Source organism: Larus michahellis, chromosome 5 (genome assembly GCF_964199755.1).
Source record: "Larus michahellis chromosome 5, bLarMic1.1, whole genome shotgun sequence".
Taxonomy (NCBI): Eukaryota; Metazoa; Chordata; class Aves; order Charadriiformes; family Laridae; genus Larus; species Larus michahellis.
In genome coordinates, this window is record NC_133900.1 from 58,760,201 (window position 1) to 58,787,003 (window position 26,803).

The window sequence follows — 26,803 nt, forward strand, 5'->3', positions numbered from 1 at the left end:
AAGAACTTAAGATAAAGGAAGTAGTCTGTTGTCTCACATATGCTGCAAAGCAAAACAGAGGTCTGGGAACTTCTTGGATAGCCATTTATTTTGTTCCACTTCCGTACTAGAAAAGGGGATTTTCATCTTGTTAAAGAACAGTGGCACATATCTTCCTGCCTTCTTCACTGCCATTTTGACCAAGATTTTTCTATATTGAATAGGAGTTCACCTCAGATAGCGTACTTCAATTCAGGCTTCCTGCAAGAGATCGCAGCTACCTATTGCCATTCTACCTACCTCAACCTATGGGCTACAGTGGGCAAAATAATTGTGGAAAATGTCTTGTCCCTAGTGTAACCTGGAAACAGGTTACATTTGACAGGTTGCCCAGAGGAGTTGGGGATGTCTCATCCCTGGAGGTGTTCAAGGCCAGGTTGGATGGGGCTTTGACCAACCTGATCTAGTGGAATATGTCTCTGCCCGTGGCAAGGGGGTTGGAGCTAGGTGATCTTTAAAGGTCTCTCCCAACCCATTCTATGAACCAGAAGATGTAATAATGTCAATCCAAAGCTTTTGTGAACACCTTGACCCCCCCACCCCCTCCAATTGTTTTGTAATTTACAGCAGTATTAGCAGTGTAGACAAAGCCACAATGTCTCCACGGTGCCAGTTTGGCCGGACCCCACGCTTAGCTCACTTGATGTGATAATTTAGCTCCTGCACTTCCTTTTGAAGTGGTTCCCTTCCAGAGAAAAACTCAGGCAGAGCGAGCAATATAGTGTATTCAGGGCCTGCTCTAGGCAGTACCGGTGTGAACCATGCCAAGTTTGACTGTGCTTCAGCACTGTCCCAGCACTACTAGCATCTTCGTACACCCTAGCCTGACCTACTTCTGTGCATGTGCCTCTGGCTTCATGCTCTAGTTCTGGTGTGGTGCAACACAACTTCCTCAGCATTTCAAGCACTTTGAATCGAAAAAAATCCCCCCCACAAAACAAGTCATTGCATCTCAGGGGCACCATATATAGCCCCGAGGAGTTAGAAGCCTAGTGCTATGCAATGTGAACATGAATCTAGCTGATCTGAATGGTGCTAGTCCACAGCAATGTGTATGGGAAACAGCCCACTTTAACTGGAATAAGACACAAGACTGTCTCTGTTTTGTTAAGAGCCAGCAGGTGTTCCAAATGTTGCCATTTCTTACCAAAAGTTGCAATATGCAGATGTTCAGATTTAGAAGCCCTGATTTATATTGCATTTAAAAAGCACTATATTTAACTCTGAGATAATATATTTAAAAAGCATTTCATTTCAAAAAATGCACCCCCCCCTATTTTCTGATTAAAATAAGTTGGGCTAAAATTGCTCATGCAAAAGTATCCCTATGCACTATTAAAAATGCCCTGACAGAGAACACTTTGTGGACCTTCTTGCCACAGGACAGGACATCAGTGGTTTTGACATGCTCAGGAACAATTGGATACATTCATGGAAGAAAGATCCAGGAGAGACTGACTGAAATCCAAAAGCTGTATTCTGAGGTAGTCCCTGACCTACAAATTGCTGGAGCCCAGGAGAGGACTCTGTATGCTGCCCCTGTTCTTTGTGTTCCTCTTGAGGCTGCTGTTCCTGACAGGATGCAGAGATACAGGGGTCTTTGAGCACGTATGGCTGATTTTATACTCTTATTTGCTCAATAATACCTGCCATTGCAACTGTTGAATTTCCACTCTGCATGCTCAAACGTGCTCAATCTTGTTTTAGTAAAGGAAGTAAGGGCTGTTTAAAAAAGAAACTGCTGCAAATTAAGGGTAAATTCTGAATGTGCATCGTGTTGACATTGTCCTTTACAGAGCTGGAAACTTTGTCATACCACAGCAGTATTACGTAAGAGAATGGTGGTACATAAATGTTGCTGCAAAGTGTACAAATACTGTATCCTTGTCCCTTAGGGCTGATCTTCTGAAAGACACAAACAGAAGATGACTGTGGAATGAGAATGTAACATAAAGGAAAAGAAGCATATTAGAGAATTGGCACAGTTTGGTTATGTGCAAGTGGTGGTATAAGTCTTTTCTTTTTGCATGTTTTTAAAATGAAACTAGAAGTAAGGAATTTTTATAATGTTAACTTATATGTCTGTTATATTGGCAATTAAACCAGAGGGCGTGTGCCCAGAACTGAGTTAGCTAGGAAGGAAGAGGGAGGGGGAAGGGGCCAGCACAAGAAGTCTGGGGAATACTTTGTCAAGAACAGACATGGCTCTCCCCATCCATGTGCTAGCTTTCTACATGATACCAGTAATAGGGGCTTGTAAATTGCAATTGATAAACAGTTTCACAATGTTTTTGGATTTTATTTGACCATCAGTTGTGATTACAAGAAAATTGAGAACCATGGCTAAACTTTGTTCTTTAACTTGTGCTGCGTCATCTGTATGATGAAAAACACTTTTTCGTGCCTTACTGACCATAGTGTAACTTTAGAAACAAATGCATTTGAGTTACATTTTTGGGCTTAAGTATAAACCGCTTTGGCTTATAGATTTAAATTCATCCTGGCTGCTCCTTACCTTTCTATTTTTGAAGTTTTATGAATGTAAGTTACTGATTTTCTGCTCAAATGGTTTTCTGCTTAAAAGTCAGAGGCTTGCTGGTATATCACCTTATGCTTTGGTAATACTATAGTGATGTGGATTACTGATTTAATATTTTTGAGTGTTTGCTGAACACCTTTTCCATTCCTTGTATAGTGGTTGTATGCTTAATGCACAATTTTTGCAGTTGCTAGACTAATCCTTTTGTAGCGCCTATTGATTTTTGAACTGATGCTTCTGCTTTTTTTCCAGTTTTTGTGACCTGGTTGTATCTCTTGAGTATTGCTATGGTAATAACTTCTATTTTCTTTATCTGCTGTGTATATTAATTTTAGTCTGTACTGATTTTAGCTATAACAAAAAGAACTAGAACAGAAGCACTGACCTATTTGTATTGTGTTAGATAATATACATCTTCAGTATAAAATAAGGTGCATCTTCAAAATGGGTCATGTCCTGAAATCCTGACTAAAGTTTACTTGAAGTTCAGCATATTTTTAAAAATGAGAGATGGAAGCCACACTAATATGATATGAAAGTGAGAAATTTACCTATAACTATATTGTCAATTCACAAATTGCATAAAAATCATGACCGTTAATTGAGGGTCTGTTCTTCCTGATTTCTCCCTAAAACTTCTGCATTACCAAGTCATTTTGCTAGCTATTATTTAGTTGATGAGACACAAAAGCCAGCTCCCAAACTTGTGCATTTAGTAAAGATCTCAGATTTATCTACAATATTGGGTGATGTCCAGTTACACAATATGTGCAACTTCATATACCTAGCTTAAATGTGACCTTAAGGTAACATTTCATTTAGTGTTTAATATTGATGGTGCTGTTCAAATTATTTCTCCATAACCTTCCAAAAGTGTAGCTGATTTTGAACAAGAGTTGATACCTTTAGAGATATAATTTTGTATTTTAAATCTACTAAGTTTATTCGGTATATTATATAAACAGTATTAGTAAGGTCAGGGTCCTGTCTATCCTTGCAATATTAATTTATGTTTTATCTTTATTTATTATTAGATTCTGCATCTTTTGTCCTTTAAAATTTCTTCATGCAAGGGCGTTCCTGAGATTAATAACTGCAGAGCCTGTCCTCTGGTCTATAAGTCCTTAGACTCACTTTGAAACCTAGAGGTAGCCACTTTCTTAAACTGTGGTGCTTGCATTAAGAAGAGGAAATAACTTTTGAGTTCTTCTGTTTAGCTGTTAACATTTTATAGCCGTGCAGGCACGTCATAAAAAAGCCATGTCATGGATTGCTCTGGCTTCTTTTTCATTGTTTAAGTCCCCAGTGGGAACTGTAAATCCAGTTCAAATGTCTTATTGAGTTGGTTATAAAATCTAAGTTTATTTTGTGTTCTTCACCTTTGCAATGAACCCCAGAATACCTAAGTACTCTTAATAAGAAAGAGTCAGGTTTCCATTGTTCATTTATTCTAAATCTTCTTTGGAAAGTGTTAGGTACATTCAACTGTTCCTTCTGCAACTTTTTAAAAAGCTTTAAAATCGATTTTATTTTATTATATTTTCATTATTGTATATCTCATTTTATGCTTATATTAATTACGTTATCATCTGTTTTCTTCAATATAGATGTTTCTCTGATCACTAATATCTATAAACAGATTTGAAAGTTGGGAAGGCTGGATTTGAGTGAATCTGTTTGTGTAGTAAAGATCAGCTCCTTCTTTAGATGGCCTAATGCCTTAATGACAGATGTATTTTTTGAGACCTTTTATTGCACATTTGTGTTGTCTACCTTTAGCATAATTTTTCAAACTTGTCATTAGTTTCTGTAAAAATACAGTGCAACTCTCCTAGAAATTATTTTCTGTCTTTTATCATAAATTATGATTTGGTGCTCAAAATATCTTGGTAAAAGTTCTTTCACTTAGGTACTGGATATTCTTCTATAGCATGTGTAGTGTAATTGAATTGCGCATAGTTTGAGTTTGTTGCAGTTTTTTGTTTGTTGTTTTTAGGGCTAGTAAGATTACAACTTTTACATCTTATAATGTATAAGAATTTTCAAAATGATACTGTCAAAATAAGAAGCTATGCCACTCTTGCAGTTTTATTCCATCTCTGATTCTCTTCAAGAGCTGGATGTGTGCCAAGAAAAACACTTGAATTTTAGAAATGTGGGGTTAGTCCCAAGTGTGCTAAAGCAGATGCTTGTTTGTACAAGAACAAAGCAAGATGGGCCCCAGTCTTGCATAATCTGATCTGTGCAAAAGTTCCTCTAAAATGAACCATCTTCAAGAGGGAGTCCTTTGTGAAATCAGTGAAGGTCCTTGTGAAATAAAGAATGGGATCGGTCCATGGTGTGGACCCTTGTTTTTTTTTTATATAGTGCTGCTTTGTATTGGTAGAAAACAGATAAAAACATGGATGCAGAATGCTGCAAAAATCTGGTGTAAAAAGTAGGACAAAGCGCTCACCAACTCTGTATTTTTATGATTGCTCTGTTGTAGTACATTTTAAAAATACTGTTTAGAATATTTTAGAAATTTAGAATACTTTATTCTTACTGAAAATTAAAATCAATTAAAGGAATTCACCTTTTTTGACAAACTAAATAATTAGAGCTATATCCCATATGCTGGAGTGTTTAGAGCAAGGTCAGTTTGCATTGTAATTAATGGTGTGTTCAATTACAGTTCAGAACGCTTGGCTGTAGAAATTTTTCTGACAGTCTTGTTAGATAGAAAATACTCCTCTTGGAACATTACTTCAAAATTTGAACTTGGAACTTCTAACTCTTTGATCTGGAGACCTTTATGAAGAGTGCAGAACTCTACAGAAGCCAATTGGGCAACACAGAGGTCAGTGACAGCACTTTGGGTGAAGAAATGACCAAATCAATCAATTTATCCTGGGGACCTGTGGCTTTTGATAAAATTGTCTTACAGCTGTTTCTTTGGTGTGCTTCGCACCAGTGCAGGGCTTTGTGCTGCTTTGCCTTATCAGTCTTGATGTGGTTAAATGTGTGGTCTGAATGAAAACCTAATTTGTACGTATTTTTGCTTGGGCAGTATTTTCCCTTTTTGTTCTGTGGATGGGCGCTTGGAAGCCATTTGCTTTGATAAGGCTCCCACCTCAATAAAAGAAAATCCTACTAAGAAGAAAATTGGTTGGCCTGGCCCTGTTGCTTGCTCTGGCAGGTGTCAGTGAGAAGCTGCTGGATATGGCAAGGAGTAGAGGAAAGACAAGATCTTATGAGAAATTACCCGAGGAGAACAAGATAACTAACTTATGAAAATAAACTAGTAGAAATTTTAGAATGTCTTTGATAAGTAGTAATATTAAACTTTAGACACCTACACTTTCTGCAACATAGAAGTATGCTGAAAGATACTGCACGTTCTGTGTAACCGTCGTTGCCATTGAAATCCACTGCGTGAAGGTAACAGGCTGAGCGTGCAGCTTTGGATCCCCATGCACAGCTTTCAGTCATGTAAAAAAAACCCTGGAAATAATTGCAAATGCAATTTGCCATTCAAAGGCAGATCAATTGCATTCATTTTCTGTATGATAAGAAAGGGTAGCAGTAGCAGTTGGCTGCTAATTATGAATAAAGACATAGCATTTTGTAACCTTGCAATCTTCAATTTTGAGTGCTTATTTTAGGGATTAAGCTGGAAAAGGTTTGGAAGCAAGCCAAGTGTCAGTGGTGTTACTGTTTTAGACTTTATCACAGCACCCAGTCTAAAGGATGGATCTGAGTCTTCCTGCACTTCTAAAGCAAATCCAAGTGCTTTCTTAGGTTTTGCCAATCTACCTATTCCCTTGTATTTTTTTTTTTATTTTACAGCCAATTTTTGATGGAAAACTCCTCACCCCCACGTTAACTGTATTATCACAAGGAAGGGATGTCAGAATCCTGTTAGCTTTAGTTTCAGAATTTATGTGATTTTTAACAGTAGCAGCATATGGTTTACTTGTCTTGTAAATTGTGTTTGTGAGAAGACACCATCCCATGATCCTGCTAAGCTGAAAATAATGATCTGAAGTGTGAGGCCTGTGAAAGATACAATTCAGTATGAAGAGTGAATAAAAACCTTATGATGCTTATAATGATATGCACTAATCCATAATATCTAGGTATTGTCGGAAAATAAAGAAGTAAAGCCAGAGCAAAATCCAGTAACTATGGTTTTAAATTCTGAGAGATGTTAATATTTTAATATAGCAATTTACATTATTGTTTTAAATAATGCTCATTGAGTTTGGAGTTTTTTTAAAATATAATTTTTAATTAGCAGCTGCACGTGCCATTTGATACTGTGAAATTGGTCTCTCTTATTTTGGTACAGAATAAGTAATTAATGATTCATCTGTTCTTATAGCTAGCCAATTTATATTTTATGTTGCCAGCTGGTTTATGATATGTCGAAGACACAGAGAAAGGTATCATGGGTGTACTACATTAAAAATACAGTTTTTACCTACTGGTACATAGATGCAAGCTAATCAGAGAGCGGAATTATGACCTTGCATTACTGAAGATATTATGAAAACTGCATGTTTTTAAAATTATGACAAACAGTTAGCATGCAAAGCAAGAAAAGAAGAAAGCACTGAGTGGTTGTATTTCCACAAATGAGTGGAGCTTTCTGTAACTGGAAATGGAGCATTAAGTTACTTGCCAATGAGATTTTTACCAGCACTCTTAACTGGATTGTCAATGTCATACATTGGAGGTACTTACATTACTGGGTGTTCTCTTTAATTTTATCATTTTTACTGTGTCAGCTTTTATTATCATTAACAACTAGGCTCACAGACTCAATTGTGTCCCAGCAGGATTTCAGATTATTCCTCAAATTACAGCAATTTGTCATGATGTCAATGTTTTTTAACCTATAACCCTAGGTTACCTACAGAGTCTGCAGAGTTGGGATTTCACGTGCCACAGATTCAATATATGTTGTATGTAGACAATTACAGTGCTTCACAAACAAACAAAAGGCAGGCAAAGTCAAAACTAAGGGTCAAAGTCGAGCTTGTAGTGAATCCATTCTGATTGGATTTTTTTTTTTTTCCCCAAAGAGGATACACGCAATGCAATAGTATCAGCTCTTCACCATGAAATGAAGTAGGAGTGAGTTAGACTATTGTTAACGGCAGAAACTCTACATTGGTGGTAGTAACAGAATTTAGAAGAATTACTGTTACAACTAGTATTTCTCATGATGTGTGTGCCTTTAAAAGTTTTCAAGAGTCTTAATGGTATTATAAGAGATAAACAAGCAAAATGATCTTGAAGCTGAAAGAATGTTCTAGTTCAGGGACACCAATAGGTGAGGAAGAGAAGGGAGGAGAGTGACCAGCAGCCTGGTCTAGTGGGAGGTGTCCCTGCCCATGGCAGGGGGGTTGGAACTAGATGATCTTTAAGGTCCCTTCCAACTCGAACCATTCTATAATTCTATGACTCTTCATCCGCTTGCAGCTTGCCTGAGATCCCCAGGTGTCCTCAATGCTGGGGATGGGGATGGATGGCCTGAAAGCCCTGAATCAGCCCTGCCACCTATGATGTCCAGAGCTGTCTTAGAGGACGTAACTGTGCTGATGCTTGCCTGCACAGACAAGCTGTAGGACAACTCAGCTGCAGAGCGGAGGTTGGGACAAATTTACCATCTTCACAAATTTTCTGTGGTGTTGAAGTGACTGAGGGGAAATCTGTGGAATAATTACTAAATTGGCCAAGAATACAAAAATACAGCATTGTTCACACATTAAGGAAAGTCATAAAATCAAGAGGCTTCTGAAGTAGAATACAGCCGCAGCTGGCACGCGAAGAATGCAATATCTATGATTCCCTGTACAAGGTTGTTTGCGAAACTACATGAGGGATGGAACGGAATGCGCTTGTTCCGTGGCCTTCCCTTGTGACGAATAGCAGATATGGGGACAAGATGGTACTACGGAACAGATAAGCAGCCTACATGCTACCTGAGCCAACATTTCGTCAAATGTTGATGAAATGCTGTCCTTTGTGCGAACTTTGCTTACTACAACGTACCAAAACACACCTCCATCCCGGAGACTATCCGCCCCCGAGGTGTGAACACTCCTCCTTGAGTACATTAATCATAATAAAAGTACGTATGACTAAAGTCACTCAAAATCCACTTTGAAGATAAAAAAATAGTATAAAAATAGCCCAAGAGAGAGGGGATGCCAGGGAAGACACTATCGCGAAGAATTCCATCCCTGATTTCTGGTATCAGTCGACGGGCTGAGCCTTTCTTCCCCCCCATAGGGACACCTTTGGGTAAGACTTTGATTACACAGAGTGCTTTCTCGGGGACTTAGAAATTTCTCTAGAGAATCTCTACCCTACATTTATAGCCAGGCTGTATCGTTTATAATTTTGTCGCACGTTTGTATACTTAACAATATCTTTATTTGCACGTGCTTTGCAGACAGTGTATTTATCACCGGCAATCCTAAAGAACCTGTATATCTGTTGTTTAAATAAACTGCACTGTTTCAGTAGCTATTCATTTTGCTTTCTCACTGAACGTGACCAAAGACTCCAGAGAGGCCGTGCTAGTTCAGGAACACGACTAGACTGAAGGTGCAGTCCACTATTAGTGTATCCAAATCGTAATAGTTTAATACATATTAAACGCGATTGGACTGATAGTGCTGAATTGGGCATCACTCCGAATTTAAACCTAGCCGCACCTGGCCTCCACCTCGGTGAGGAGTGTTAGAACGCAAGGGGGTTTATCTTCTGCCAAAACTGCTTGACCCCTTTTCACGCAACAAAATCTCATCGTTAAACGTAATGTAGAATTGCATTTCTTTTATTCTCTTTTTATTTCTTTGTTACTATTTCAAATACTGCAACCATATGTTTACCTGCTCTTTTATTCTTGAACTTTACCTGTAACAAGGTGATCTTACAAAATCACAGGATATTTAAGCTTGGAATGGACCTCTGGAGGTCGTCGGGTCACCCCTGCTCAAGCAGGGCTACTTACAGCCAGTCACCCAGGACCGTGTCCAGATGGCTTTTGAATATCTCCAAGGATGGAGACTCCACAACCTCCCTGGGCAAGCTGTGCCAGTGCTCAGTCAGCCTCACAGTAAAAAAGTGTTTCCTGATGTTCAGAGGGAACCTCCTGTGTTTCAGTCAGTGCCCATTGCCTCTGGTCCTGTCACTGGGCACCACAGAGAAAAGCCTGTCTCTGTCTTCTTTACAGCCTCCCTTCAGATATTTATAGACGTTGATAAGATCCCCCTGAGCCTTCTCTTCTGCAGGCTGAAGAGTCCCAGCTTTCTCAGCCTTTCTTCATAGGAGAGATATTCCTGTCCCTTCATCATTCTTGTAGCCCTTTGATGGATTGCCCTCCTGTTTGTCCATGTCTTTCTTGTATTGGGGAGCCCAGAACTGGACACAGCACTGCCGTTGTAGCCTCACCAGTGCTGAGTAGAAAGGAAGGATCACCTCCCTGCACCTGCTTGAAATACTTTGTCTAATGCAGCCCAGGATACCATTACCTTTCTTTGCAACAAGGGCGCATTGCTAACTCATGTTCAATCTGGTGTCCAGGAGGACCCCCAGGTCCTTTTCTGCCAAGCTGCTTTCCAGCTGGGTGACCCCAGCATATATTAGTGCCTGGGGTTGTTCCTTCCCGGGGGCAGAACTTTGCACTTCAGCTTGTTGAACTTCATGATCTTAGAGTTATTGGGCAAATTCCAGGTATTCCAGTGAATAACTGTGAGCTTTCCAGTTCACCCTCTTTAATTTGGTAGAAACCCAGTTTTTGTTAAAGAGCTGGGTAATGTACCCTCCCCCAGCACTGCAAAATGCTGGCTTTGGTGACTGGTGATGTGGAAATGTAAGGTGAGTTTCTAAGAGCAGAAGGAATGAAAGATCATCCCATAAGTTGAGAATATCAAATTTTCCCACGTGTGCTCTCCATTGTGTTTCAAGGACAACTACTGCTTCTCAAAACTTTCTTCCTATTGAGTGTTATATAGTGTTTCCTTCATTTGATTTTGATTACAACTGAACGCCATCATTATTTCATGAGTTCATATTATAGTATTTGAATGATGTAATCAAAAAGTCTTAATGACTTCACAGACTTACAGTAATTCAAGCATTATCAATTGCTGGTATGGTCAGATCTCAAACACAAAACTGTCAAAAGTAAATAGGAAATCTTAATGAGGTATCCATAAAATGTAAGGTATGATATATACTAGTTCTTATTGCATTTTTCCCAACAATTGGCTAGAAGTCTGTCAGTGCTACAGAAATGTCACGCTGTTAGATAACACTATTGAAGTTTTTTCTCGCTTCATATAACAAATTTTCCATTAGCCACATTGTTTCTACAGTCCTATGTCTGTACTGTTTCTTTTTCATTTATTTACAATGGTGATAACAGTAGTTATTTCCAAGGACTGGGGTGATTTTTGCCTCTTTAATCATCTTTATTGCTCCCAAACTGTTTTCTGGTTGTATGTGGTTCCTCATTGCTGGTGCTGGAAGCTGTGAATGGGCTTATCCACAGTTTTGTTTGCCAGCAAGAGGTATGGGACTATTCACTGGCTTCTTCCTCTTTCTGATTACTGTCACCTCAAAGGTGGAAGGATTGATACTGGGTGTCCATCTTACATGAATTTCCATACTCTCTGAAGCATGATTAACATTTTCACCCCGATTAAACATGTCTTTCCATTTGATTCTGGACAATTTCCATTTTGGAAAATTTACATAACGTGGCAAAAGAGGGAAATCCAGTATTACTACTTGTGCGCTTTAGCCCAAAAATCAATTTGTGTTTCAACAAAATGATGAATTTCAAAATGGCAGAATGCAAAGATTTTTGTTTTTTTTCTCAGAATACAGGATCATTGCAGTGAACGTTGTTTCATGCAAAAAGGCTATTTCTGCCAAAAAAATTGGTAGTCTTTCAGAAGTTTGAGATTTAGGAGTCTTGGCTATAGGAAATCATTTGCAGTAAAGTGAAATCTTAATAAATCCTTGTTGCGGTGAGTGCCCTGTGGCTAAGGGTCATGTTGCCAAACTGAGGGCAAAGGACTCGAGCTCAGAGGGCACTCAGTGAATAAAAATGACAGATCTGGGATTCTTGGAGCATTAGACCTTTTATCAGGTGATTTTGGTATAGTGTTGCAAGAAGGGAAAAAAAAGCTTTCTGGGGAAGCCTCGACTAGAACAGAATAAGCTGAAACCAGTTTTGTTAACAAAAATCTTGACAGTTAAAAATAGTTGTTTCAGTGAAATACAAAGGCTGGACACAGCTGCTGTGCAAAATGAGGGGGGATGGATTGGCAAAAATCTGGTGCGTCGGCCCCAGTTCTGGGGGCTGTAGCTGTTGCTAAGAAACGACGGGCTCTGCCTCCTTGGGATTGCAGGAGCCCTTCTCCCCACAGCCTTCAAGCTCAAACCCCACTTCAGCCCAGCTAAGAGAGACCGACAAGATGGCAGTTCTTAAGTGTTATTTTATAAATATGAAGTAAAAATCGAACCTCTGCATTCTCAGCGTCTCCATCACTGCAAGCAAGTAGCAAGTGAATGGCATGCCTTTAGAAAGGGATTTGGTTTGCCACAGTGCTATTAAAGAACTTCAGTTAAGTTTTCAGGTTATATGTTTTTGTGTTTTCTATTTTACTTACCAATACATATGGATAGATAGATAGTTTACTGTGCTTTCTCTGTGCTTTTTTCTCTGAAATTACTCATTTATTCGTGTGTTTTCTGGTGAACTTGAAATACTTACATCTATCAATTACATTGGCACAAATGAAAGATAAATCTTCCTGCTTTGTTATAGATAAATTGAATAATTAAGAGGCTGCTCTTAATTACTGTCCAAGAAGTCATAGAAGTTACATTTCTAAGTGTGTTACCAAGTAAGTCTTTAGATTAAATTTCTTCAAATAGAGCTACACAAAATGCATACTGCCAGAGGTTTCTGCTGCATCTTATTTTAAAGAATTTTTTATAAACTAATTGTGTCTTGTTAAAATTTTTAAAAGCGCTTAACTGATGTGAGGATGAGATTTATGGTTAGATCCTAAACAGGGTTTAGGTATATGCTTAAATACAAATGTGATAAATACAAATACATGCAATCAAGCTCATTGGTTGCCTATTTGTGGAAATGGCTAAATTTACTAGATTATTCCCATTGCTTTGCTGTGTTTCTGTAAGTAAGTAGGGAATTATCCTGGAAGCTCAAACCAGGCTTAGAGTATTTCTTGCATGTATATATTTAGCCTGTAAGAAAATGGAACTGTGTTTCCTTTTTGTTATGTTTTTGACACAGTGTTAGTGTGGGTTAGCTTCTATGGAGGAAGTGTGCAACAGTAATATCTGGTGAGGAAGACTAGTTATACAAGGAGGTAGGATTTTTAACAGCTTATACAGGTTGGCAGTATTTATGGACAAAGCAGAGTAATGACAGCTAAGAATCAGTGTACTTAGCTATGGAGAACCAGAACAACTAAGGATGACAAGCAATCTCAGTATTCAGACCATGAGGTAGATGGTGATGAGGTAAGAATGGCCATGGATGTGTTGGTGGAGGAATGCTATAATAAGGAGATTACAGAAATGACAGTGGGTAAGAGGAACAGCCTAGAGTGATTAGTATTTGTAATTTTGTGGCTATGGTAGACACTTTTACTCCTAGACGCTTAAGCTCACCCAAACCCTAAGGTACACAAGACCCTTTTCTTGGCCCTTACAGACCACGCTCACGGCATAGGGGATTGAAGGACATCCCTCCTGGTGCATCAAAGTTGTTCAGAATACTTGTCTCTACAACAGTCATTTTTCTGCTGCTGGGGTCTGTAGTGTTGATCCTCTTCTACTGCACCCACCTTGATGACTGAAAACAGCCATGACCCACGTCTTACTTCCCTGGTTTCCCATACTGTTCACTTCTTGTTTTACTGCTTCTGTTCCAGTCCTTAGATCACTGGTCACTTTGCCCTTAGGCACGGTGTCTCATAGATGGTCTTCCTCGTCCCTCCCTGGAGAGTAGTTCCTGGAAGTTTAGAGACATTGCTCTCTTTTCTTTGATTTATAATTGTCTTAAGCATACCATTATTGCATTACTTTTCTCATGGTCTGGTCTTTTCATTGTGCTGGCTCAGCAGTTCATTAGTTGAAATTAGTTCATTCTGTTACAGACTACAGATATTTTAAGGCCTAATATTTATGCTTGCTCAGCAACTGCGTTAGTCCCTGTCTAGCTGTAAGTAAGGTTAAATATCGTTTTGCAGAGTTTAGCAAAAATTGTACCATTAAGCAGCCACCCCTCCCCTTCTTTTCTGTTAAAGAAGGGTTAAAGAAGGGTTTCTGTTAAAGAAGGTTACTGACATGCTAGGGCTTGGTTTTGCTTAGCAGACCTTTCTTTTCCGACAGCAAATTATGCTGGTGCCTTTTAGCCTGTGTTGGGTGAGGGGTCCTGTTCCCTCCTTTACCAGGTTGAATTTCCTCTTACACACAGTTGCACATAACTGTGGTTCTGTATCCTATCTGGATGACCATTTCTTTTATGTGTGTAGAGTAACTGGAAGTGCAAAAACTTGAACTGACCTCAAGTTGGGCTCAAAAAGCCCAAAATATCCCTTGCTACGGTGAGTGTCTCAATCACTAAGACACATATTTGTGTACTTTCTAGTTGGGATCATTTCTGGTTACACAAATACTGCATTTTTTTTATTGACATCTGGTGCAACTTCAGCAGGAGGCATGGTAAATGTCCATACACAGAATATGTTTTTTCTCGAACCAAAATGAAATTAAATTGGATTTCCCATACAAGTTATGAGCATGCTATTATGTAGTAAGATTGTCTCCCATTTTTTTCAGGGAATATTTAGTGGCACCAACTGTTAAGACTATATTCATATTCAGGCTCTAGATCTTACATCAGCAAGCATGTCTCTTTTGTGATCTTACTTGAGACCTCTGAACTCCGGAATGGAATGTACATGTCTTTGCACTTAGTGTTTCAGGGTGCTGATTCTGCGGAGCTCCCCCAGAGCTGGCAGTTTGTGCACGGGATAAGCTGAGCACTTCACCCCATGTTTCAAGATTCCCCTTGGGGCCAGGCGCTTCTGCTGTTTTCATTGCAACACTTAATTGATAGGTGCTTAGTCCTTTATTACGTTGCAAAATCAATTAATAACTTTCCAGTTATACTTTCCCTTGTAAGTATAGTTTAAAATAAGCAACGTGTTTTCCTTTATTTAATTTGCACTTAATCTTGAGCTGCAATAAAAATAATTCCTTTTGATGTTTGTGCTTCCATTCCTTTCAGCTTATTCCTATGACAAGTCCTCTCAGTCACTGTTTACCATATAATTCCCTGTTTCCAATGCCAAATCAGTTCTGTGATTTGTTCTTTTTTTCTGAATTTTAATTCCTGTTTGTTAGTATGAGGGTGGCCAGAAGTGGCACACAATATTTAGGTGCATTTGCTGTTCACTGCAATGTAGTATGGGGTTTCAAACTCCTCAAAATTTGGGGTTTAGCATGGATTGCAAACTTTTGTTTTCATTCAGTCATAGCTTTCTATGTGCATTTCTGCCTAGAAATTACTCTTTTTTTCTCACACCATTGAATGCTTATGTGTTTGTTTAGTTTGGTGTTGTTTTTCTTTTTCTCTTTTAAGAGCTTGAATTTATTTTTAGTTCTTGTTTTACCAAGTGACTATTATTTCAGAGATTGCAGCTCTTACAGCAGGTGCAGCATTTTTTACTGTACTTCATGTAATTTAAATATTTGGATGATCTGGAGGAGAGGCTAACAGCAAAACCATTGTTTATATTCACGCAATTTGTTTTTTTGAGATGTTTCCTCTCTCTTGAGGCTGTACCAATAATATTGCAGTAAATTTTATGTACAAGAAAAAATTTAGCGCTGTATCATTTTCTAGGACAGCTTTTTTTTGTTGTTGTTCTGCAGCAGTTACTTCTCACTGGCCCAGGATGGCTGGGGTCTACAGGTGTGCCTGAATTGCTGGATTTGCATGTTTCCTTAGTTATTGTAGAACAGAGAAATATGTAACTACTCTTTGTGGTGTAAGGTAATGCTGGAGAAAAAGCTGTTTGTGCTGTGCCTACCTGAATTAATTAAACACATTGGTGGAAGGAAGGAGTCAGGATGAATACCCTGTCATATGTCATGTCATTTCTCCGCAGTCTGGTGAAAAGCATAGTCTTTTGGGCTAAGTTCCCTTCAAAGCTGTCATCTTTGTATGGTTGTGTGTAGAATGCAAAGACATTAATAAATGAGTCTGTATGTTGATTTTGTTTAATAGATTGCCATGTGCAGGAAGTGTTCCTGAATTATTATTTCCTGAAATACTTCAAGTTCTGAATTAGCAAAATGTTAGGAAGAGTGTCTGTGGTTTGCTTTTTAATATGTAAACAAATACAATCTGCTAATTTGATTTGGGGTTTTTTTATTATTTGCTTAAATCTCAAAAATGTTTTAGAGGTGTTACAAATTCTGAGGCAGCTTCTGATATTTTTATGAGCTCATAATATTTAAAAGGATTTCCTCTGTTTCTTCTCTTGATCTTGCACAGAAAGTTTGTCTCTTTGTACCTGCTTTGATGTCTTTTCCCTTGATTTTTTTTTCCTGTTGAAATTGTTCAAGCTCCATCTCTCCAGGATTTCTATATCTTATCAGCTTAATCCTTTCACTACCCTGATTTTTGGAAGCTATTTTAGAAACTGCTTTCCTTTTGCAGTGTTTTGACTGTGTAGTAGCCTCACCACACAGGTGCAGCATCAGGAGACTGCTTAAATGTGTGTTTTAGTCCATTGCTATTCAGCAAGGATGTATGTGACCCTTAGCATGGGTTTGAATACTGTTCTCACTAGGTTCCCTCCCTCTCTTCCCAATTCCTCTCTTGCACAAACATGCACACAAGCATGTCTTCAAATTCTAAGGGAGTTCTGTCAGTGCTTGTATCCCTCTTCTAAAGTCCTTTTTTTCAGGCCACTTTCTGATCTGTGTCTTATAGCATAATTTCTTTGGGTTGTCCAGCGCCTCCAAGTGAAAATTTTATAATTATTTCACACCATGTGTTTATTTGCAGGTTCTCTATTAGTCTCTCGTCAGGCTTTCCTGTCCTAGCTAGTTTCACATCCCACTCCAGAGCCTGACATCTACAAAGTTATTTGGGATCTGGGTCGTCTTGTCTTAGGGTATGAAGCTAGTTTTTTAATTGCTGCCTCGCCTGGCTATGGAGCGATAGGTCTTGCCTGGAAACCATTTCTGACAGTGTGCTGGGTGAAGTGCCGGGGAGGCAGCACACAGTTCAGCTCCTGAGGCTCCACTGTTGTGACAGTGCCCATCAGCAACCTCTAGCGCTGCATGCTCTGGTGCCTGTGATCCATACATCATGAACAAGCACCGAGATATCTTCCCTTCGTGATTTCCAGCCGTTTGCAGCAGGATTTTAGCTGTCCTTCTTAGGACCAATTTCTGCTTTGCAGGTTCGTAGTTTCTTAGTAGCATAGATAGATTTCCTGCTTTTTGTGTGCATAAAGGGATGTAATGTTAGTTTGAATAAACTACATGCATCGTGATTTTATAGGCTTGCATGCAAAGGCATACATTTCAAAAGTTTTTCTTCCCTGCACAACAGTAGAGCATGGTAGTGAGTTGCTGATGTAGGGTAATTCAGACAGAGGATGCTAGCCCAGGTATCACTTTAGAGAGAGTGTCCCATACACGCTAGGCCGTGCTAACAAGGTAGGTGCTGCCTTATATACTAGGTATGAGGCAGCATGCAAGTGATGCTGTAAGTTAATGAACATCTGTGTAAAATATCTATAAAACTAAACTAAGTTTGTAAAATGAATAGTATGTTTTCTCCCAGCATGTAATGCATTGAGACCAACCCCAACATATTATTTCTTGTTTGGAATATATAGACATATATATATATATTTATATTTGTATTTCAATTTGAGAAACTGTTGGGACCAGAGTAACCTTTGTTGTAAAAGCATTTGTTTCAACAGTTGCTCCCAACCCTGCCTTCCTCCTCAGGCTCCAGTTTTGTTTGTCCATCAGTGTGCCTGGCTTGCTTGGCTGTGACAGGCCCTGTCAGTAATCGGTTTTCTATCTGGGACTCGTCTTGAACTCTTCTTCTAGGAGGCTGTAGTTTCTACATTGTCCTTTTCTGTGATGCTGTTTGCTGTGGAGTAAATTATCTGACTTGTGTTTTAGAGGACATGAAGCTTGTTTTAGGAACAGATGAGGTTTATTAGCTTGGGAACAGTGTCTCGTAAGTACCAGCATTGCTCAGGGGTCCTGCATCAGTCTCCATTTGATGACTTTAGTAGGGAAGATAGTGTTTATGCCCATGTAATTTTTGGTTTAAATAGGCAAGACAGTGGAAGAGTGAAAAAGAAGCACAAGGAAGGAAAATGACCTGGCTAAAGCCTTACAGCCAGGATTAATGCTTGGTCTTTGATTCCCTGTCCTCTGCTCTTCCCTTGGACCACTCTTTCCTGATGCAGTCACTGAATAGGCTTAATCTCCAAATTAGTAAGTTCTGGGAAAACTTCCAGCTTCTCCTTTTGGCATTTTGCCTGTTCTTTCTGCTTTTCCTTTCTGTATCATTTTGCAACCTTGCTTTCCATCTCTAGCCAAACCTAGATCCTGCTGGAATCTGTTACTGTATCCTGAAATTTGCCAAATGAAGACTTGTCCCTAGACTGTGCAGAACTCACTCCATTCATATGGACTGGAATTTCTTCATCCTCTTGTTAACTGGTTCCTTGCACTCATTAGCTGTTAGATTGCACGATTTGGTTTTGATGTGATTTTTAAACCACTAATGGCTGAGGCGAAGATGCAGTCGTTGTCTCTAATACAGTGTTCTAGGACTGTCCAAGGTTGTGAGCTCCCAGGATTTGGGCCCTTCAGGACTTTTCCTGGTTGCCAGATGCTACTAAGACTTCTGCCTGGTAGCTCTGGCTCTTTGGCTGCAGGCTTGCTCTGACCACTCAAGCCAGTAGATAGGAAACTCTTTATCTTTCCAATTTCTTACTTTCTCTGAGGGGAACACCTGAAAGCTGTTGGGTTGCCAGAGTGTGGATTAATGTGCCATTATGGAGCTAGGAGAGGGCCGTGGCATATGCAGCTGCTGTGATAGGATGGGGAAACCTACTGCTTCCCACCCAAAGTGATACAGTGGCCCTAGAGAGGAGCTTGTATCACAGGGAACACCCTGGGGGCGCAGGGATGTCATAGCTGAGGGCATCTGTTCTGCCTCAGGGGGACTGCTTGCAGGAACCGTTACATCCAGATGTCCTGGCTGCATTCTCTCAGTTTCGGAAAACATCATTAAATTAGGCCAGAGCTCTCCATATTGGTTAGGTCCACCACTATCACCAGCACACCACAAAAAAGAACAGCAAAAATGCTGGTTCCTGTGTGGAAAAACTATGAGCGCGGTGTGCATTCAGTTCATCATGTGCTCTGGCTTTCTACAAAGCTTAAAGTGGCACTGACTCTGCTAGCGGTCCTTATGCAATGTTCACTGGAACAGATAGGGTGAAAGATGTTGAAGGAAGTCGGCCTCTGTAATTTAAATTACTTGATGTTAATTTTTAATTGCTTGCTTTCTGAAATCGCCAGGTGCTGGGAGGCATTAGTTTTATTCTGTGTCTAGAGTACGTAGGCTAAAAATAAATGATTTCTTCTGGGGCGGTGTTATTTTTAGGTTTAACGTGGCAAAAGGTAGTGTGTTGAAGAAACTTACCCTTTGTGAATAATAAAGTATTTTCCAATTGTGATAGCAGCTATTAGGTTTTTCAGAATTCTCGGATTACATCATAATTTTTAATATTAAGTATTCAATTTAATATACAGTAACTGAAGAGTGCGTATAAAAACATAAATTAAGTGTTACAAATGTAAAGATTCTGAACAATTACTGTTGAGGTGTTAGAATAAGACAAAATTATTTACTTTTTACTAGATAGCTATGATTGATACAATTTTTCTTCTATTACTCTTTATGTTAACTTTTGGCATAATATATATGGCCAAATAAATCTTGGCAGTATCTGTTTTTGTTTAGCTGTTGAAGAATCAAAAATGGAATTGCATGGTAGTGCCGTATATTATGTTATATTTGGTTATTAGACAAATGTAAAGGGGACTATTCAGAAATGTTTGGAATACAGAATTTTATTTTTAAGGCAAATTCTTATCAGAGTCATTGATGATACACTCATTACTATCACAAAGCTATTAGATTACTTCCTTTGCAAGTAGCCATCATGTAATGAGATGTACTCGCATGTCTTCAAAATAAACAATGGTGGAAAGATGTTTGTACCATTGCTACTTTAATCACATGTGGGGTAACTTCTCTCTATAGCATTCAGCTCATGTTGAGGTCTCTGCCATCAGGGCCGGACTATTTCTAAGACCTAGCTTGTTTGAAGTTAGCTTGGGTATTTCTGCAGCAATTTGCAATGTAGATCTAGTCTCAAATACAGGGGAGGGTATGATCCAGACTGAATGTTCATTCTGGATAGAAGGAAAAGAGAACTAGATAGCAGAGAAAAACACTATTTTAAAGTTAGCATTCTTAAATAGAAGTAAGACTACTCAAACCCAAGGGAGTGGATTTGCTATCTTATCCCAGGCCCAGGTCTCTGAGTCCCTTCTCTGTCACGCTGAATAGGGTTGGAGGAAAACTAGGGAAGTAGCTTTTTATCACATTCTGATTCCTTGTTGCTTTACCTTTTTAAATGAAAGGCAGCTGAAAAGCTCCAGTATTTCTGAATAGGAGTATGACTGTACTATATAATCTTATTTTCCTGGACATTATGAATAAATAAATGAACAAACACCAAAGCTAATTTGCTGATGGCCTAACTGGAGAGATCAGTAGCTAAGCTTTTTACATCTCTGTACATAAACTGGATATGCATAAAGGGAGAGAGCATCTGGCTCATAAATATTCTCTTTTGGTGAGCAAATTCAATTGCAATGAAATATAACTGTAAAGGGTTAGCTAAATATTTCTTGTATTTTTCTGTAGCTGACTAATTGTACGTGTTATCTTATTCCATTTGAAGATGAGAAGAGAAAGTTCGCCCTGTTTCACAGTTTGCAGATGTTAGGATATGGTTAGAAGCAAATTCTGTCAAAGCGCTAAAAAACCTCCAATGACTACACAAATGTTAAATTAAGGTAATATTTTAAGATAGTCTGCTTTTGGTGCAATTTTTGTAACTTCTAAGGATTTTTAACATCACAGTGCTTTAAATCTGTTGTTTTTTAACGAGAATTAATTCAAAGTTTTGTGCCAATTCAAAATTCAATTGCATTTAATTTCAAGTCATTGTGTTTTACTAAATGAAGTACAGAATGACCTGTGTATGAAAAGCTTGGTTAGACAAAGAAAATATTTAAGTATTCAACCACTATTTCTTTAAATTGCAGTTCAAGCTTAATTGTTCTAATTCAGACTGAGTGATGAATTTGGGAGTAGTAAAATGGAGACTTGGAGTACCTGACGATGCTCTATTTCAGATATTGAGAATTTAAATTATTAAAGGCTGTGCTCTGATGTAAGCATCTAACAAAGCTAAAATAGAAGCTTTTTGTGAGAATGTGTTTGAGACGAACAAAAACATTCTGCAGGAGCAAAGCAGGCCGACTATTCATTCCACAGGTGTTTAGAAACAGGTTCACACAGGAACTCTCAGGGCCAATTTCCTTCTAACCCCTAATTCTTCCCTCTCTCATGATGCAGAGCTTCCTGTTGGAAATGCAATGAGCGAACATGATCAACAGTCATTCATCCAAAGATCTGTTCTCATATTCTTCAATTCCTGACCACTGTTAGGCTACACTGTTACCAAATCTTACATTCTCAATCCCATTTGTATCTTTGCTAGTTTTGATTCCTTCCTCAGGGTACTGGCTGCCTCCTGCTTCAATTTCTCTCTCCTCTTTTTTTTCTTTCTCTGCCTTCTCCTTTCTCTAATCCTTCTCCCCAAAACTCTGACAAAGTGAAATACAGGTGTGTTCCTCTCCTCAAATGATTTTCTCTTCCTATCCTATCAGGTTTTTCTCCTCCTGGCACAGATCCGGTGTTTGATTGCTGTGCTCGTTTTAACTCTTCTACTGACACCTGAAGACTCTATTGGCATCTGTGTCATGCCTGCCCTTGTCTTTTACTTTCCTCTTTACCTCTCACTCTCCACTGACACTTTCAGTGAAAATCTAGAATGCGTATTAATATGCTTAGTCTCTTCCATCTTTGGTGAGGAGGAAAAAAAAGAAAAAAAAGCTCTTGACCTGCTAGTCAGTCTTCCTCCTTTTACCTCTAAGCTCACTGTATTCTTGTTATCCAGTTATTTTTCAACCTCTTGAATCTAGTTGTTGTTTATTGCTGCTCTCCACGAAGTCTCTAATGACCTTCTTTTGAAGAAAGCTCAAGACCAGGACTCCATCCTCATTACTGACTCACTGTTTACTTAAATGTCTCTGCCAATCTGTATGTAGCTCTTCCATTTTATAGTTTGCTTGTAAATTCTTTAGGATAGAGCATTCTTTTTTTTTTTTTTCTGTGTTTATATAATATTAAGCTCAATTAGTGGGTTGTTTTTTGAGTAGAACTGTGAACTACCGTGAAAGTACAAATATGTTTTTTATCAAAGGTCCCTTTCCCCCCACCCTCTCCCTGGATATTTGACCAGATCAATTTATGTAGGTTATCAGTGGGATTGAGAATAAGTAGCATTTTAAAATGGTACAGCTAGTTATTCACAAATGTTGTCTCACAAATTTGCATTGCGCTACAAATTTAGACCAGAATTTTGCTAATCTTTCTCATGTGAATTGACCTACTTAAGTCAGTGGACTAGTAATATTTGCCACCCAGTAAGGATTTGGCTTATAATCTTGGGAAAGCATTTGCATACACACAGGGAATATTGTCTAGTGTTTTTGTTAAAAGCTTCCTCCTCATTCCATTCCTCCTTATGAGATTTTTTTTTTTTTTTTAATTTAAGAGTGGGAAGAACAGGGTAAGCATGATCTCACCCAGATGTGATGCCTAAGGAAGTTGTCTTGAGCCTCTCAAATTCAAATGGTGAGAGGAAAAAATAATCTCTGAATGGGAGTTATTATTTTGACTTCACAAAAAACCCCCACTTGCCTCCTAGAATAAATGAAAACACTCTTTAACTGCTGAAATTACACCTAACAAATAAGGGGGGAGGCTCAAAATGATAGACCATAGAAATCATAAAGTTTCAACTGATTGAGGACAAGTGAGGGGCAATGATTGCTGAGCTTATGTGGAAGGGCAGGAACGTTCTCTCAGGCACTGTAGAAATTGCAGACACCCTGGTCACAGTAATTTAGAGGCATTTACCACGAAAATGATTTGCAATGTTTTTTCACAGACTCTCAGCATGGGTTTTTTGAGACTTTACACATCGTTCACATAATTTATTATCTATTTATTTTCAAGAATAAATTTTCTATATAATTTGTTTCCTTGGAAAGAACACATGCTCATTTTCCATGTATTTGTAGATGTAAATTATTCCTATGCATTTTTAGTTAACCGTATTGCTGGATTTTTGAGGATCAAAGCCAGTTTCAGCAGTCATCACAGCAAAGGGAGGAGGCTGTTCAGTGTTACCTCCACAGAAGAATCCCCACTCTCTAATGCTGCATATCTAACTTGGGTGCCTGACAGAAACTTGAGCATCAATATATAAAATGCTGAAAGAGAGGCTTCTGATTCAGATGCTCTTAATTGCCCTCCAAAAGCTACACTGAGTCTATAGGGAGCTTAGGTTCCTAACAGAAGCATCTAGGTTATTTTTCTAAGACCAGACAGTTTGACTGTCTATCTCCTGCACAAATACTGAAGGGAAGTGCCTTCTTGACCCAGACTGGTCTAACTGTGGCGTTAAATAGTTGGGTGTAAACTTGCTGTTTGTTGTACTCTTTGCCACTGACTTCAGCGGAGTCGGGATTTCATATTTCAAATACAAGATGACAAAATAATGTGGCAGGGAAGGAAAAAATAAACGAGCTCCATCACATAAATTAGGATTATTTTCTACAAAATAAATATCAGTATTTCCAAGGCCTCCTTCCTCATTTCAATTAAGCTCTAGGTATATTTTCTCATTTGTTATATTTACAGGTTCTCACAGTTACTTTCTGAACTGTAGCTAGTATTGTTGTCAAGTATTGATGCTGTATTTGCTTCCAAAAGATAGGTAGAAAATTCAGAATAATAGAATTCACTGTTGTCCACCCAAAGCTGCTGGCAGGACTGGATCCTTGTTTTGGTGTACCACTTTGTAGCTAAGGCTTCAGCTGTGTATCAGTCCATGCATATCCATAAGGAAAACGCTAATTATGAGGCAGCATGTCCTGGTTTGTCTGGTGTTGCTTGCTGGCTCATTTACCCTCTAAACTGGTTTTGTGCACAGCCTTGAAAAGTTGATGGTACCAGTGTGTAAGCAGACAGGATATCCTGAAGTTGAAAGGATTTGGTACATGAACAAGCATTGGCAAAGGCAGCAAATGGCTGAAGAGGACAGGGCAGGCACTGGAGAGCTCTTGGTACCACCACAGTCTTGACTGATGCTCTCAATGCAGAGATAATGCTTCTAGTATTGTCATCTACAAAAGCTGCATATAAATAAAAGGTGCTCTATACAGGTGCAAGCATTGAATAACCTCTTTTACTTTCCCACCTTCTCAAATGTGAAGATTTTATAACATTTACTTGTCAGGTTGAAGACGGTTGTGTTTTATTTTGCTTCATCAATGAGAAAGGGGAGAAGGTCATTCCATTGTTATTATTCTGTCTCTCACAACCTTACTTCATCCTGAAATCAGATGTTTATCCCTGGGCAGGTTCTTGACTTTTATTCAAAGTCACACGTCCGTTTTATAGTGATCGCTGGGTACTTGAATTTACCTTCAAGAACCATATGCCCTAGCTTCATTAAAAAGAAACAAAACCAAAACAAAAAAACTGTGCAAGATTCATGCAGGATTACACAAAATGCCGTAGTAATGCTGACAACTGAATGGTGTTTTTGTGTTCGATTCCAGGGCCTAAACCCCAGGACCGTCCTTTTGCCCTCTAAATTGGTTCTGTGATTGCATACTGTCTTTTCATGCTGTAGTGGTGGCTTTGGTACACAGCTATTTGTTTTCTATTCAAATTTCTAAACTTCAGTGGTGCTTATGCCTTTTCAGAATACATGCCTTCTGCAGCAAACAGTTCATGGTTTCATGAACAGACACTGAAAGTTTAAGGAAACTGCTTGTCTGTTCAGTTGAAAGAATTTTGCTTTAATATAAGCCATTAAACACTCGGACTAAAGAACAAGATTTATTTTGTTATGCAAGTGAGTAATTTTTCTGTTCTATTTGTTTTCCTGTTTCTGAGTGTACAGATTTCAACATTGCTTTTCAAGGTGATGGGATAATGCAGTGAATGAAAGCAGCAGGTCTTAAAACTCCATGACCTGCAAACATTCCCTTTGTCCAGCCTTCCTTTCTGGTACAGGGAAGATTGTTTTCTGGCCTTCATTTTTTTTTCTACTTTGTAATTTGTATTTTATCTACAAAACTGGCAAAAAATGAAAGATAAAGAGCAATTATTTTATCTTGCCTTTGCTGAATGGTTGCCTTGCCTCTAATGATTCCGTTTGCATAGGCAGGTATTCGGCAATTCCAGTAATATTTATACAGGCTGACACTGAACGACTGTTGCTTTTGCTGCATCTGACAGTATCAACCAGCACGAAATTGTGGTCGCGGGTTAGTGTGCAGTGCGTGTCAATGCAGACCCATTTAAGGAGCTTGAACTTTTTTTCTCCCGCATCTCCTCCCTTAATTTTTTTTTTTTCCCATTGCCCCTCTTACCAGCAGAAGAGCTAAAATAATTACCTGCAGTCTCATTTTTCACTTTCCTACATGCAGATCCTGTGCGGTTGGGCAGCGGGCGGCTGACTGGGAGGGGCCTGCTCTGATGCAGCACCGGCATATGACAGCAGTAGCAGCAACAGCAGCCAGAGCCCTTCGCCGGGCGGGTTTTGCTGCAGTACGCTGATTGCCACTTTACAGCATCCAGCAAGATCCCCAGCAGCAGGCACTTGGAGGAGACTCTGCGTGGGCACTTGTTTAAGGAGTACCTGACTAAACAATTGGGTTATTCTTTAACTGCGGGAGAAGTGCCTGTATTCCCTTCACGCAAGCTCCCTACTGGCTTTCTGCATTCATAATTTATCGGAGCCGTTTTTCCCTCCGTCTTTCTCCTGTTACTTCTTTTTTTTTTTTTTTTCTTTTTTCTTTTTTTTCCCTGATCGTTATTTCCCCCCCCACCCCAAATCTGTGCTGCATCACTAGCTCTAATTATGCTGTGCTCAGTAGCCCGGTGCGTTCTCCGCCTCTGCTAGGCAGTGGCAGCATGGATGGTGCTCTTGTGACGACCTCTGCTGATGCTATCAGTCCACTGCGGATAGGCATGCTGAGTAATCCTGCTGTAAATGGGCGAGGACACGGACACACGAAAAATTAACCACAGCTTTCTTCGAGACCACAACTATGTGACTGAAGGTAACATAAATACTGTCATTATTCTCTTCTTGCATTGCATATTCTATGCCAGGAATGCACTGTCATGTTTGGAGATGTAGGCTGTTGCTTTTTTTTTTTTTTTTCTTTTTAAACAGGGAGACTTTCAAGGCATTTTTCTGTGTGATGTAGCAACAGAATATGTTTGAATTTGCTAAATCCCAAAGGCATTCTGTCATGCTACGGCAGTGTATGAAACTATATGGGCTAAAGAAGGTCTTGCATTGTGCTGAGTTTGTGCTAGCGAGGTGTGCAGCACCTGGCATTGAATGCACAGTAGCTGCAATGTGGAAGATTGGAAGCAGCTGATTACTTAGAAAAAGGTGAAAGGTTTGAGAGCACTAAAGTAAGAGAAATAATCTGTAAAGTTAACTGTTTGCTGGTGTAATAAAGGTTATGCATCTCATTTTGGTAATTATAGCCTGAACATCACAGACGTTGCTGAGTTGATTGTTCCCTAGAGAACCGTATACATTTAGAAGGGATATGCAAGCATAATCTTTTGAAATACTGCTGCCTTCTTTCAATCCTCTGTGTATGTGCAAGGTA

The 26,803-nt window shown here is 39.1% G+C and overlaps 1 protein-coding gene across 9 annotated transcripts in view; it reads left to right on the plus strand.

The window, feature by feature from the left end:
- The window catches only part of PPP2R2C (protein phosphatase 2 regulatory subunit Bgamma), a 199,009-nt gene that overhangs the window by 32,253 nt on the left and 139,953 nt on the right, over nucleotides 1-26,803 (plus strand). The window contains exon 1 of one of the 9 annotated variants that reach the window (XM_074587538.1): nucleotides 25,442-26,236. The exons of 3 other annotated variants lie outside the window; for them this stretch is intronic. In XM_074587538.1, the coding sequence (XP_074443639.1) occupies nucleotides 26,167-26,236 (70 nt within the window). In that variant the 5' untranslated portion in view covers nucleotides 25,442-26,166. Of the gene's footprint in view, nucleotides 1-25,441; nucleotides 26,237-26,803 lie in introns of those variants that run through there. 5 more of the 9 variants (XM_074587544.1, XM_074587545.1, XM_074587540.1 and 2 more) reach the window with 5 other exon arrangements.